The sequence below is a fragment of the Poeciliopsis prolifica genome, unplaced genomic scaffold (assembly GCF_027474105.1).
Source record: "Poeciliopsis prolifica strain line A6 unplaced genomic scaffold, Auburn_PproV2 SCAFFOLD015, whole genome shotgun sequence".
Lineage (NCBI taxonomy): Eukaryota > Metazoa > Chordata > Actinopteri > Cyprinodontiformes > Poeciliidae > Poeciliopsis > Poeciliopsis prolifica.
The window spans coordinates 6,704,656-6,717,207 of NW_026562390.1; the positions used below are offsets into that span (position 1 = coordinate 6,704,656).

General features: G+C 39.6%; 1 protein-coding gene across 8 annotated transcripts in view; it reads left to right on the plus strand.

Annotated features, from left to right (window-relative positions):
* The window catches only part of strbp (spermatid perinuclear RNA binding protein), an 81,598-nt gene that overhangs the window by 62,295 nt on the left and 6,751 nt on the right, over positions 1-12,552 (plus strand). For 6 of the 8 annotated variants that reach the window (XM_055040306.1, XM_055040309.1, XM_055040304.1 and 3 more), the window contains 9 exons: positions 401-498; positions 1,945-2,050; positions 3,602-3,685; positions 4,172-4,380; positions 5,541-5,693; positions 5,977-6,111; positions 6,600-6,740; positions 7,313-7,442; positions 7,863-7,916. In XM_055040306.1, the coding sequence (XP_054896281.1) occupies positions 401-498; positions 1,945-2,050; positions 3,602-3,685; positions 4,172-4,380; positions 5,541-5,693; positions 5,977-6,111; positions 6,600-6,740; positions 7,313-7,442; positions 7,863-7,916 (1,110 nt within the window). Of the gene's footprint in view, positions 1-400; positions 499-1,944; positions 2,051-3,601; positions 3,686-4,171; positions 4,381-5,540; positions 5,694-5,976; positions 6,112-6,599; positions 7,443-7,862; positions 7,917-10,428; positions 10,991-12,552 lie in introns of those variants that run through there. The other 2 variants (XM_055040312.1, XM_055040313.1) reach the window with 2 other exon arrangements.

The following is a 12,552-nucleotide window of genomic DNA, read 5'->3' on the forward strand; positions in this document are numbered from 1 at the left end:
CCCTTATGGCCTCTAGACACTGGACACAATATTTCTTACCTGCACTTAGTTTAGAAAACAAGAAAAGGATTGTAATTTCCTTTTTTAAATTTGCAAATAAAGGTAAAGATTTTAACGGATCTAAATTTACCCCCTAAAAATCACTGATAGCTCTTTATCACACTTCCAAACCAGACAGTCATATCTCATATTTGTTGGGAAAAAAAGAAGTGAAAAAGGAACTAAAAAACTAATTCTGAAAAGTAGAATAACTTGAAAGAGTCCTGGTTAAAGTTTGCAGTAGAAGTAAAAAAAAGTTGATCAAAATGTAAATCAAAGCAGGTTGTGGTACACTATAAAATGATTAAAAAGACTGTTTCTTTTTAATCTAGACATGTGTATCTTTTTCCTTTTTCTTTAGGTGGTCCAGGTTTACATGACCCATGTGAGAAAGAGCCTACAGACACTCTTGCCGACATGACAGACCAGGAGGCCGAGGCCATCACCTACGGCGCGCAGGTACGCTCACACAAACCACAGCTTGCTGACAGCATTGTTATCCTTTAGCCATACTGGCCCTAAGTTCTTATACTCTGGGAATAAGAAAGCAACGCGACAATTACCAGACAGGCAGACCTCAGTATCACCCTAAGTTTACGCTGTGGATGCACACACACGCACACACAAATAAAACTGGGCCTGTGTGGTGCTGCATCTTAAAGATTGGTGTGGGAAACTGTTGGCATTGCAAGCCATAAATCCATCTCCGACACCCCGAGGACAGTGGCTGTGTGTGTGTGTGTGTGTGTGTGTGTGTGTGTGTGTGTGTGTGGGGGGGGGGGCACGGCTTTCTTCACACACACACACGCTCGACTGAGTAGGGCAGCCTCTGAGCCGCATGGCTTAGTGAATCCTGCAGTCCATTTCCTTTGAAGGCAGCCAGAACGAGGCTGGAATGTCAATGGGGATAATTGTGTGGAGGCAGATACAAGAGCAGATAGGAGGAGTAAGGGAGCTGTTCTGTCAATGAGCCACGCCAGGCTTCATGAATATCTGACACGTCCTACCTTCTTGATGGATTTAATTAATCTGATCTGCTGCCTGCAGTTTGATCATCTTTTGCTACATACGTTAAAACAATGAATATTTATTTGCGGGATGCACGTCTGCCGATTTCAAGAATTTTTAAAAAGGATAGTTATTCATGACTATCAACTTAGTGACCGAGTCATTTCCGGCTCTTATATTTATGGTGTTGGATGTCTAAATAAAATCAGAATCAGTGGCAGAGAACTATTTTCCTGGCACACAAAAAAGAGGAAAACTCAAAATGATTCATACCTCTTTTTTTCAACCAACCCATTCATCTCTGAAGGGGCAATAAAATAATGGAAAAGTTGCATCATTTTTTGAAGCTTCATTTATATTTTAACTAAAAAAAAAATAACATTTATACTCTTCAAAAAATTATTGGAAAAGCCTATTTTTATTTTGTAATTATAACAATCAAATATCTTGTCTTTATAAAAGCAGTTATTGTGAACAAAGTGACTGAAAGGGAAGGATGGATGGGCAGATGTCTAAAGGAACGGCCAGAAGATTGATTGATTGATTGATTGATTGATTGATTGATTGATTGATTGATTGATTGATTGATTGATTGATTGATTGATTGATTGATTGGTTATGTAAGATGGATGTTCAGCAATTTAGCTTAGTATATTTTCCCAAAGTTTCCTTTATTTGGGTTTTATACCTCATTTTCTGACAGAAAGAAGCACTTGGAGCAGAAATGTTGTAATAAATAATCAGGACACACAATAAACCGCTGGACTACTTGCCTAATTGTGCAGTTTGAGAACCCTAAACTATGTTTTCCTGTGAAATGTGTTTTAATTAGATCTGATCCATTTTCACAGCTCCTCCCACCCACCCCTTATGTCTGCTGTGCTTTGCATTCGACAGCATGCTCTCAGACTCATGGCATTCGGACAGATCTACAAGGTGTTAGAGATGGAGCCTCTTCCCTCAAATAAACCATCACAGAAATATCCTTGGTCTGATAAAGAAGGTGTGTACCCATCTCCCATGCCTGCCTACCGACCTGCCTCCTCTCCTTTTCTCCTTTCTGTCACCCCATGTGACTCTGGCTTTCATCCACATATTCTGTCTTTAAGGTTTTTGCCAGAGCACATAGATATATTATTTTTTTCATCTCCCTTTCTTAGTGTGTCTTTCAGCGTTTATTGGTTTGACATTTTTATTATTTAGAAGTCTTACTGCACCGTGATCCAGTATATTGGGTCAGCCCATGAAATGTCAAATGTTTTCCCCTTACATAGAAATCTTTTACTCGTACTGGATGGGTTTGTAAACACAACCACTGGTACAGCATCAGTAAAGCTGATAAATGAAGCAACATAAAACTACTGAACTTTCTGTTGTGTTACCTCCACCTTCTTCTGACCTGAGTTGATGAAATTGCTTCCCAATACCTTGGAAAAGTATTCAAATCTTTTTTTTTTTTTTTTTTTGCTAATTCAGTGCGCCAAGCTTCAATATATTAATAAATCAGCACAAAGCATTTCATCCTTGACTAGAGAAAAGAAAAGAGGAAATAGTTTTTCATTTCCTTTCAGAATAAAAATAAGTATTTCCTGAATTTGTATTAAGTCCCTTTCACTTCAATGGTTGCCATTAAACTCTTAATGGTTGCCTAAGTGACTGACATTTATCTTGCTGCTTTAGCATTAGCTAACATGCTGTCACATGTCGTTAGTGTACTCACACTGTTTATTGCAGCGTGGTAAAATAAGTTATGCTACCAAATTGCCGTTAGTGAAAGAGAAGCGTCTTAACAGCGCATTCGCATCACATGCAGATGAGCGGATAAATGAGCAGAGAAAATATCCCAAACGTCAGACGAGCTAAATTTAAAGCAATTTGTTCAGCTCTCAATGAGACATGTTGTCTCTAAATAAGACAAACATGAATGAATTGGACTGAGCTGGAGCTGTTCAGCTAAAGGGAATGAGCTGAAAATTCAGTCTGGTACATGTTCCTATGATTGGTGATGCAACGCAATGCCTTTCACTTCATACTTACCTCCTACTTTACTGGTCTACTAAGAAAACCCCTAATTAAAAAAAATCTGATGTTTTGTAATAATTTGTAAATATTTGTATGCTGAAATTGCAGTAGCTGTGCAGGAATATTTCTTCTGCTCCTTCTCTTATCAGAGGAAAACTCACAGAAATCTCAGAAGATATTGAACTGGCCCATTTCCAAAACGATTCTAATGAAAAATCGACTTTGGGGCTTTTGATATCTCATGTCGCTGACATGGAAAATTCCAGAGGCATTTACAGATTAAGGTGCAAGTGGCAGAAGGGCTCGTATTGCATGTCTTCCTCATTGTTTGACTGTTTTCTGGGCCGCCTGTCAGTTCTGTTTATCTTATCTGCGCGTTTATCCATCTCGTTCTTGGCTCGCTGTTTATTTTTTCCTGACATTGCCTCCCTGTCTCGCTGTCACGCCTTTGTACCTTCGTATAGATAGTCTCAAAACAAATGTTAGAGATCGATTTTTAGCTTGCGCTGCTTCTGTGTCTTCCACCTTTTAGGTTTAGGGCTAAAGAGGCCGTATGAAGATGGAACGATGGATGACAAGGACCTCATTAAGAAGATGAAGAGGAACCTTAGAAAAGGTGAGGCAGTGAACTCTGTATTATGATCAATCGTTTTCGTCAATTATATTTAGGAATCTTTGCAATCAGAGAGATGTATTTTACAAACCTTTAATGCACAATAAAATTTCAAATTAAGAACCGTTTTGTTTCACAGGAAAGTCTCACTTCTCTATGAAACGTCTTTATTTCCTTCCACTTTTCTGTTCTCGTCTCCCTCCCTGGAGGCAAATCAATACTATTGATTGCTAACATTTTAGCTTGACTCCCAATCATCCTTCACTCTTTCTTGCAACAGTGAGAGGATACAGTGATCTAATGAGGAGTAGAAAAATGAAGTCATCTGTAATAATGGTACAAACTGCTGGCTAGAGTGAAATGCATTAAAGAATATGATTGATCAGTACATTATCTGAACATTTTAAGTTGGTCTAATTGCTGCAGCTTGACAAACCATTATTAAATCTCCTTTTTAATGTGGAAATCTTCCATCTGTAATTGCCGCAGTCCTCGACAGTAAAGCCATAGACTCCAACCAGCCAATGAACGCCCTGATGCGCTTGAACCAGATCCGGCCCGGGCTGCAGTACCGCCTGCTGTCCCAGTCGGGGCCAGTCCACGCCCCGGTCTTCACCATGTCTGTGGATGTGGACGGAACCGTCTACGAAGCGTCCGGCTCCTCCAAGAAGACAGCCAAGCTCCACGTTGCTGTCAAGGTGAGGTGGAAAACGCAGGACACGATGTGAAGAGAGGACAATGGGCAGCTGAGCTTCCTGACAGATACCCACTGATGGAAATGTAAACTAATCATTACCTGGTTTTGATATGGATCACTCAAGGAGGGTGAAAATAACTCTTTTTAATAAATCTCTACTGCATTTGTTCAAAATCTGACATATTTTTGTCTGATCAGTCCTGAACTAGACAGAAACTCATTGATGGAGATTAATCGAAACCTTTACACAGTTGTATGGTTTTGTCGATTGCGTCAAAAGCGCAGGTCATCATAGTCTGGGAATCTCAAGATACCCAATACCTGGTTTTGCTTGAACATGTCTACCAGCTCTTTTCACAGAAAGAGGTCAAAATGCACGACTGCCTGATTGATTTTTTAGACTGTTTAGAAAAAGATGCCGTCTCGTTTTCAGTTTTAGCTGTAATAATTTTTAGGAAGGCTGATCGGAAAGGAGAATAATTTTTATTCTTAAACGTAGAAAATTTAGGATGGTATGAAACTTATACATATCAAACCTTTAACAATTGAATAAAAATGTGTGTAAATGGCATTAGCAGCTGTAAGACCTTTATTTATTAACAGAGATGTTAGTGTTAATGTTTGTGTGAGAAATAATGGGTGTGGGCAAATCCTTGTAATCCGAAAGTGCTTGTGAACAAAAAGGCTCTCAAGTCCACAGAGCAGGGATAATCCGCCATCCACTCACTTCCCAAAAGGCTCTTTCTCTCCGTCTTTTCACCTTTTTCTATTCTCCCTCTCGCTCACTGCTTTTCTTTTTCAGGCTTTGTCTTTTCCATCTCTTATTCCATCTCACTGCCACCCAGACAAAAGTGACTGGCTCAGCAGCTTTGACACAATCACCAACTGCAAGCAGAAACTCTTTTTGTCCTTCTTCTATCTTTTCTCTCTTCTATAATTTGTTGTTCTTTTGGGCGTTAAAAGCAGGAAGGCTATATGACTCCATACAGCTTTTGCATTGTTTCTATTGTAACACTGGAGTGTTTTTCACTCTATTGCACAATTGGTATCATACAAATCTTATTTCCTTTCTGTGCTCTATGGCTCTTTAAGTCTTGATAAAATAAATTTGACACAGATTTTTTTTCCCATTGTCTTCATTTTTGTTTTTTCGCACCCAAGGTTCTCCAGGCGATGGGCTACCCGACAGGTTTCGACTCGGATCTGGACCCCATGAGCTCAGATGAGAAGTCTGACAGCGAGGGGAAGAGTGAGACATCCTCACACTCTAGCAATAACCCAACACACTCCTCAGATGGTTCCAACACGCTGGAGGTAAGGATTTTGAAAATGAACTGTCCACCCAGTTCAAATGCAATTTTTTTCTGAGATTAAAAAGTGAAAAGCATTGACTGAAATACAGCGTTGCAAATGCAGGAAGAAAAAAAAAAGTATTGCGGTTTCTGTACTGTTGTTAGGTTTTTCTCTGTCATGCTCCCCTCACTTCTTAGCGACTTCCTTTGCATGTTACACTCCGTCTCCCAGGTTTACTTTCGGTGGTGTTTTCGAACAAAGCCGTAAAGTCAGCTCCTATTAATTTATCCTTTTCGTCACCAAGGTGCGAACTCAGGGTCCCATCCTGACAGCAAGCGGGAAGAATCCTGTAATGGAGCTGAACGAGAAGCGACGAGGCCTCAAATACGAGCTGATCTCTGAGAGTGGAGGCAGCCACGACAAACGCTTTGTGATGGAGGTGAGAACGTGTGGACGAAAACATCTGCGGAAGTGCTTTTGTCATGCGTGTACTCCCACGGTGAAGGAAGACTCACAAAGGGGCAGAAACACACAATCAGATGCAGCCTGATCAGCCAGCACACCCAATCAGTCGGTGTGGTTCCTGAGGCGGGCCTGATCTCTGCAGGGTGGGTTGTTTTCCAACGCGCCTGGCTGCTCCATCGCTCTGCTGATTGATTAGCAGGTCTACTTGACAGCGGGGCATCACTAAACAAGCTGTCCACTCAGCGAATCTTACCGCCTGAGTCACTGGTGACAAATAAACAGACGTACAGTTTAGTCACATTTATTTAGCCATTTTTAATGGATGTAACAAAAAAAAAGAACGATTTCCACAAAGTAAGACTATAAAATGACTAGTATGCAGCACTTCTTTTATGTGAAAGTAATCGTTCAGCATTTCTTCACCTGAGATTCTGAGGATTTTCTCGGTGTGTGTGTTTTTAGGTGGAGGTCGATGGGCAGAAGTTTCGTGGGGCTGGCCCCAACAAAAAGGTAGCAAAGGCCAGCGCTGCTTTGGCAGCCCTGGAAAAACTCTTCTCTGGTCCCAACGCAGCTGCAAACAAAAAGAAAAAGATCCTGCCTCCGGTAATGAGACACGCATTTCACTGCATGCCAGACACTGAGGGCAACCTGTTCAATCTGAGATTCAACAACAAAACAGCCAGGCCATTCTTTCTGTGTAAGCTTTGAAAGTCAGAAATGGTGAGATGTAAACAAGACAAGACAATTTGTCCATGCTGTTCAGCCAGCTGGAATCAATAAAATGGTTTGATTTGTTTTCACAAGTTAAGCCAATCAATACCGGCTTGTTTTCACATCTCTTTAAACCTGTATGCTGCTTTATTTCATAAAGTGCCCTTTTGAAAATTTCAAAGTATTTTTTTGGGATTTCATCTGATAGACAAACACAAATGGTGCATGATTGTCAAATTGTCTTATTTGTTAAAAAATGTTGCGATCTATGTATCCATTCTTTTCCAAAATTATTCACTATATTTTGTTGATGCGTCATATAAAATCACAATAATGAAGGTAGCCTATAACGAGGCAACTGCAAAAAGGATCAATGGGTTTTGATGCTTTTCAAGGCACTGAATATCAACAGAAGCTCAAGGGTTTCTGGTGTCACACTCACACTCGAGCATTTTGATGTTTAGACTAAAGGAGCGCTGGCGGCAGCGGCGGCGGCCTCGGCAGTAGCAGCACAGGTAGCAAGAGGAAGAGGAAGAGCGGCGCTGGCGAGAGGAGCCTTCGTCAGTGCTGCTGCACCTGGATACGTCACACCGGGTAAGGGAGACGCAAACCAGTTCAAGATGTTGCTTCAGAGTTTCAGAATTTTTCTGCCTCAGTTAGATGTCATTGAATAATAATTTCCAATTTCATATATTCATGTCACTTTGTTGTTGTTTACACCTGCACCTCCATGAATTTCTTTCAGGTACAATAAAGTAACTCTTACCTTATAAATACTTCAATGAATTTTTCAATGAAAGCCTCTAAAAAAATAATTAGAATTGAGTATACCATTTGAACAAACAGATCTAACTCTGCAGCAGTAAACTTTGTAAAAAGAAAAAAAAAAAACATCTGCCAGTCCTGCAACTTTTGGCCACGTCTGTAGAGTTCATAACTGAACCTGGTAGGAGGCTTAGCTTGGACTCAAACCAGCACAGGATTGAATTAGACCCTGTAACCTCTCCTCAACAGGCTTCAGCACACCGTACGGCTACAGCCCGGCTGCAGCAGCTGCTCCTGCATACGGTATGTGCTTCATCTTGCCTCTTTTCTGCTCTCTCTTCCCCCATGTGCAACCTCCATCCCTGCCTAACCACATCTGGGTAGAATAATGATGCAGCACTGGATGCTGCATCTGCCAACACTTTAACTCTTCTTGCATCAGATTATTTCCATTTCTTAAATGTAGTTCTACTGTAAACGGATGTGGGTTTTTAAGCTTACCTTCATTAATATGCAGAGCTTAATTTCTTTGCATTTCCTGCCATGGATCTGTTTGTGCTGTTAATGACTCTCCTGCTCCACACTTCTATTGTCTAAAACTTTATTTACTCTCCTTTGCACTCATGTTTCTTTAATGAAAACAGAAAATAGCAGACAGCAGTTTTGTACGCCTGCCACATCTAACACAATAACTGGATGCACAGTCTGCACCATTCTCCTCTTTCTTACTAAGATTAGCAGATCACAGAAAGTTTGCTGTTGCTTCATGTCTCCCCCCCGCTGACTGCTGGTCACTTAGATCTTCTCAAATTTATACATTGACCTTCACCATCATTAGTCCTCTCCATCTGTGCCCCCGATTCACACGGTCGTATTTACCTTAACAGACCCAGCCTTGTTCAGGTTGTGTACACTCGTGTAGCGTTCAGAGGCCTCTCTGGACTTTTTACAGCCGTGCATGTCAAAGGGCTCTATGTGCTAAGAGAAGCTGGTCTGAGGCCTCCGGCAGGCATTTAGTACAATCCCTTGAGAATCCAGCAGCCCTGAACATGAAGCAATGCTCAGTTTTTTTGTGTTTGTACGAGGTGGAGTGAGGGCTCGTGTGGCAAGAGTATCATTTCCCTGGAATTTGCAGTTTGTGCAGGTTATTGCGACAGCTGAGTCTGTATTTATTGGCGCACTTGTGTGGCACATGCTGCCTAAATGATATTCAGTGTTTTACTTTTGTCAACAAAAAAACATTAAATGTAAGGATAATAAATGGGAATAAATACAAATATAATACTGGATCATCTTTTCTGAATTCTGTGTGCATTTCATGGACTACAACTACCGAAACTGTGTAAAGCTCCAGGAAGCCATTAGAACTTGTAAAGTCATGTAAACAAATAAAGTTTATATGTTTAGGATCTACTAGTATAAACAGAAGGAACTGTGTGATGAAATGTTTCTATTTGGGTATAATGCGGTTTTTTGTTTTGTTTGTTTGTTTTTTCCACATTACTGGTTGGTGTGTTTATGTTTTTGTCTTACACTCCTCTTTATTATTATTTTTTTCACCAAGTAAAGAAATTGACCAACAAAAAGTCTTACAGACATAATTTAAGAAATCAATAACGAACGTTAGTCACAAACATTTTCATCCCAAAGTAGAATGAAAAACTCTTCTTTTGTCTTCACTGTTTTCAGCCTTTGCTTTGCGGCTTCGGAGGTTTTAGATCAAACTAACTCTGAACACAGATTGTGATGCTGGTTTTCACTACATGACAGTGCAAACTCTTCAGCTCTCCTTCACGTCAGTCTTTTGCTCTTTTTTAAATCTTTTTCTATCATTTTTCTTTTTACAAAAGTATTTGTTCATTGCAATGTTGTTGAGATCTGTAGTCGTGAAAGGTGAACTAAGCAAACATTTAATGTTTGTTTTAAAAACTTTTGTAAAACCCTGTTTGACAGTAATTCCTCTTTCACAGATGGTTTAAATTCACCTCTGTTCTTAATATGAACTATTAGTGACTAGAAGGCCAGGAAAAAAATTAGGATGCTGCACTTTGATCTACTTAGATAATAGTTTTTTTTTAACAATTATCTAATAAACATTGGTATTGGCAGTTGAAAACTTACAAATCTGGTGGATTTAAATCTTTAAATATGAAATTTAAATCTGCATCACTGTCAGATTAAGTACCAGATTAGGCTCAATGTCATAACAGTTGAACATTAAATATCCTTTTGGAGTTTAATATTGTCTTTTGTGCTCTATACAGTAGAAACCATGACACCTGTCCCGTTCAACTCTTATACTTCTAAACACAGCTGAGTGACAGTGTGCAGCAACAAGTGGGGAATAGGAATCAAAACTCTGCACTACATTAAATGAGGCTAAATTCCTCAGCTTTGTTTTTTTTTTTTTTTTTTTTTGTAAGTCACCATGTTTCAGATCTCAACAATAGAAGCCGTAAAATTAAATGGTTTAACAAAATATCTTTTTCCACATATATCTAAGAGTCTATTATGTTCTCTTTCTTCCACTTCTCTCCCCTCTTCTTCGTTCTTGGCTCGTTTAACCACTAATGAGCTCTGTCACCTTGTGCACAAACATTCCTGCTTGCTTTCACACCCTAACACCCCTTCCATCTGGGAGGACTGCCTGCGAGCTGCCAGGTGTTTGTTGAACATACTCACAGCATAGTGTGTGCTACAGTGAGCATGGAGACTTTTGGGGTTTTTTTGTTTTTTGTTTGTTTGTTTGTTTGTTTGTTTGTTTTGTTGCCCAGCACTCATGCAGAGCTATGCTCTTCTCATGTCTCCCCTCTAGGTTTGCCCAAGAGAATGCTTCTGTTGCCTGTCATGAAAGTGCCCGCCTACCCCGTCCCTCACTACCACTTTTTTTAGTACAGGAGACACACATACCAAATGCAGCAAGCTTTTTATTTCATTTTTTTTAGAAGGGAATCTCAGTCTGTTTGGCTTTTTGTATTTGCTTTTTTTTTTTTTTTTTTTTTTTTTACTCCCTTTATTATGGGATTTGGATAAAAATGAGCTGAAGATTTGTATAAGAGTTTTTTGTTTGTTTTGTTTTCTAACTGTTTAAAAACTTTTTAAACTTAAATTCTGCAGGTTCTTAAATGTTTAAAAAAAAAAACTTGAAGGATTTGTACTGTGAATTGTTACCTCAGTCTTTGAGTCTAAATTATATATAAATACCTGTATGAGCTTTTTATTATTTTGTTAATTCTTTGCTAAGGAGATGAAATCCTTCCACAACAAATTAAGTCACATTTTCTGTGTATAAAGGAAGTAAGAATGTGAGCTGTGTGAAGGATGTATAAGAGTGTACCTAAGATGCTGAAAATGTAATAAAGTTAAGCTCAAATTAAGCTGAACAGTTCCTGTTCTGTATCTGATCTGAAGGCTTTTGATTCATGTTTCTTACAGCAGTTTCACTTCAAAATAGGAGAGGATTCACCTTTTTTTTTGCAAGTTATGCACCTCAAAGCATTTGTATGAGCACCTATGAATCCTGGTCTCCTTCTTTTACTCAGATGTGATGCTGATCTTTTCATGTAAATCAGCTCTGCTCAATACATCCTTTTGACCTGCAGCTCATAGATCTTGGGAGAAAAAGGTCTGAAGACAATCGATGAATTCGCAGTGTTCTTGGAAGATCTTCTGCCTTGCCCTCATCTGCTCAATCTCATCTCTGTTTAAGTCATTTGCATTGTTTATGTTGAATTTTCTGCACAGAGTCATAAATATGTTTATAAAGCTTTGACGTTTTTTTTTTTCCACATGAAAACATCTGAACTTAACGTAAATCATAAAACCAAATGCAGGAAAAAGAGCCACGCTTCACAATGTTTGTGATCATTGGTGTCTCCTTTCTGTAAATGTTTATCACTGGACTGATATCAGGACATCTTTAACGAGAAGTGATCTCACTGTAAGACCACCTAACTTTAAAAGTAAATTTAAATCGCAGCCATAAGTCAGCGCCAGTCAAGACACTGTTATGTTGGCTCTTCACCACGTCTGGTTCATCCAGCCAGCGGGGGATAACACACCCCACACACACAACGATGCCGACTCCACGACTAACAGCTGAAGCATGGCCGGCGGATGAAGATTCAGTGTTTTGTCCAACGGTTGGTTGAGCTCCATGAGGTTATAAATAGTTGCTTTCATTTGAATTGTCCTTTCTATCGACATGGTTGAAGATATTTTTACTTCTGTTTCTTGTTTTTTAGTATTTAGAGGTTGAAGTTCAGAGAACAGAAGAATTTGTTCATGTCTTTTCCATGTACAACTGGACCCACGGTGGCAGTGGGTCCAGTTGTACATGATTAATTTTCAAACAGATTTGTTCACCGATGACTGCTGTGCAACTCTGGATGGTCCAGATGGCCGCAGTAGTGGATCGGGATGCCACCACATCCCCACACAGCTGTGATGTCAGCAAGGAGGTGGTGGAGTCATGCTTTGGGCCGAAATCATGGGCAGAGAATCATTGGTCGGGGAGAATCATTGGTCCCCGAAGGTGTGAAAATGACCTCAGCAAAGTACATGGACTTTCTGACTGATCACTTTCTTTCATGGTTCAAAAAGAAGAGCCGTACCTTCAGTAGCAAAATCATCTTCATGCATGACAATGAACCATCTCAAGCTGACCTCAAAGAACCTCTGGAGTTTCCTCAAGCAGAAGATCTGAGGGTGGAATGCAGTTCATATCAAAACAGCAGCTCAATGGATGCAAGAATTATGCAGATGATACCAAAGAAGTGATCCGATGTTGACATGTAACTCAGCCTGTTAAGATGTTTTTGATTGAAATATCAGTTTGCAGTTCTTTATAATTCATAAAATGTTTAGAAAATCTGCTGTGCATAACAATTTGGAACAGTGCATTTTGAGTTTTTTATTTTTGAAAAAAATACAGTTCTCA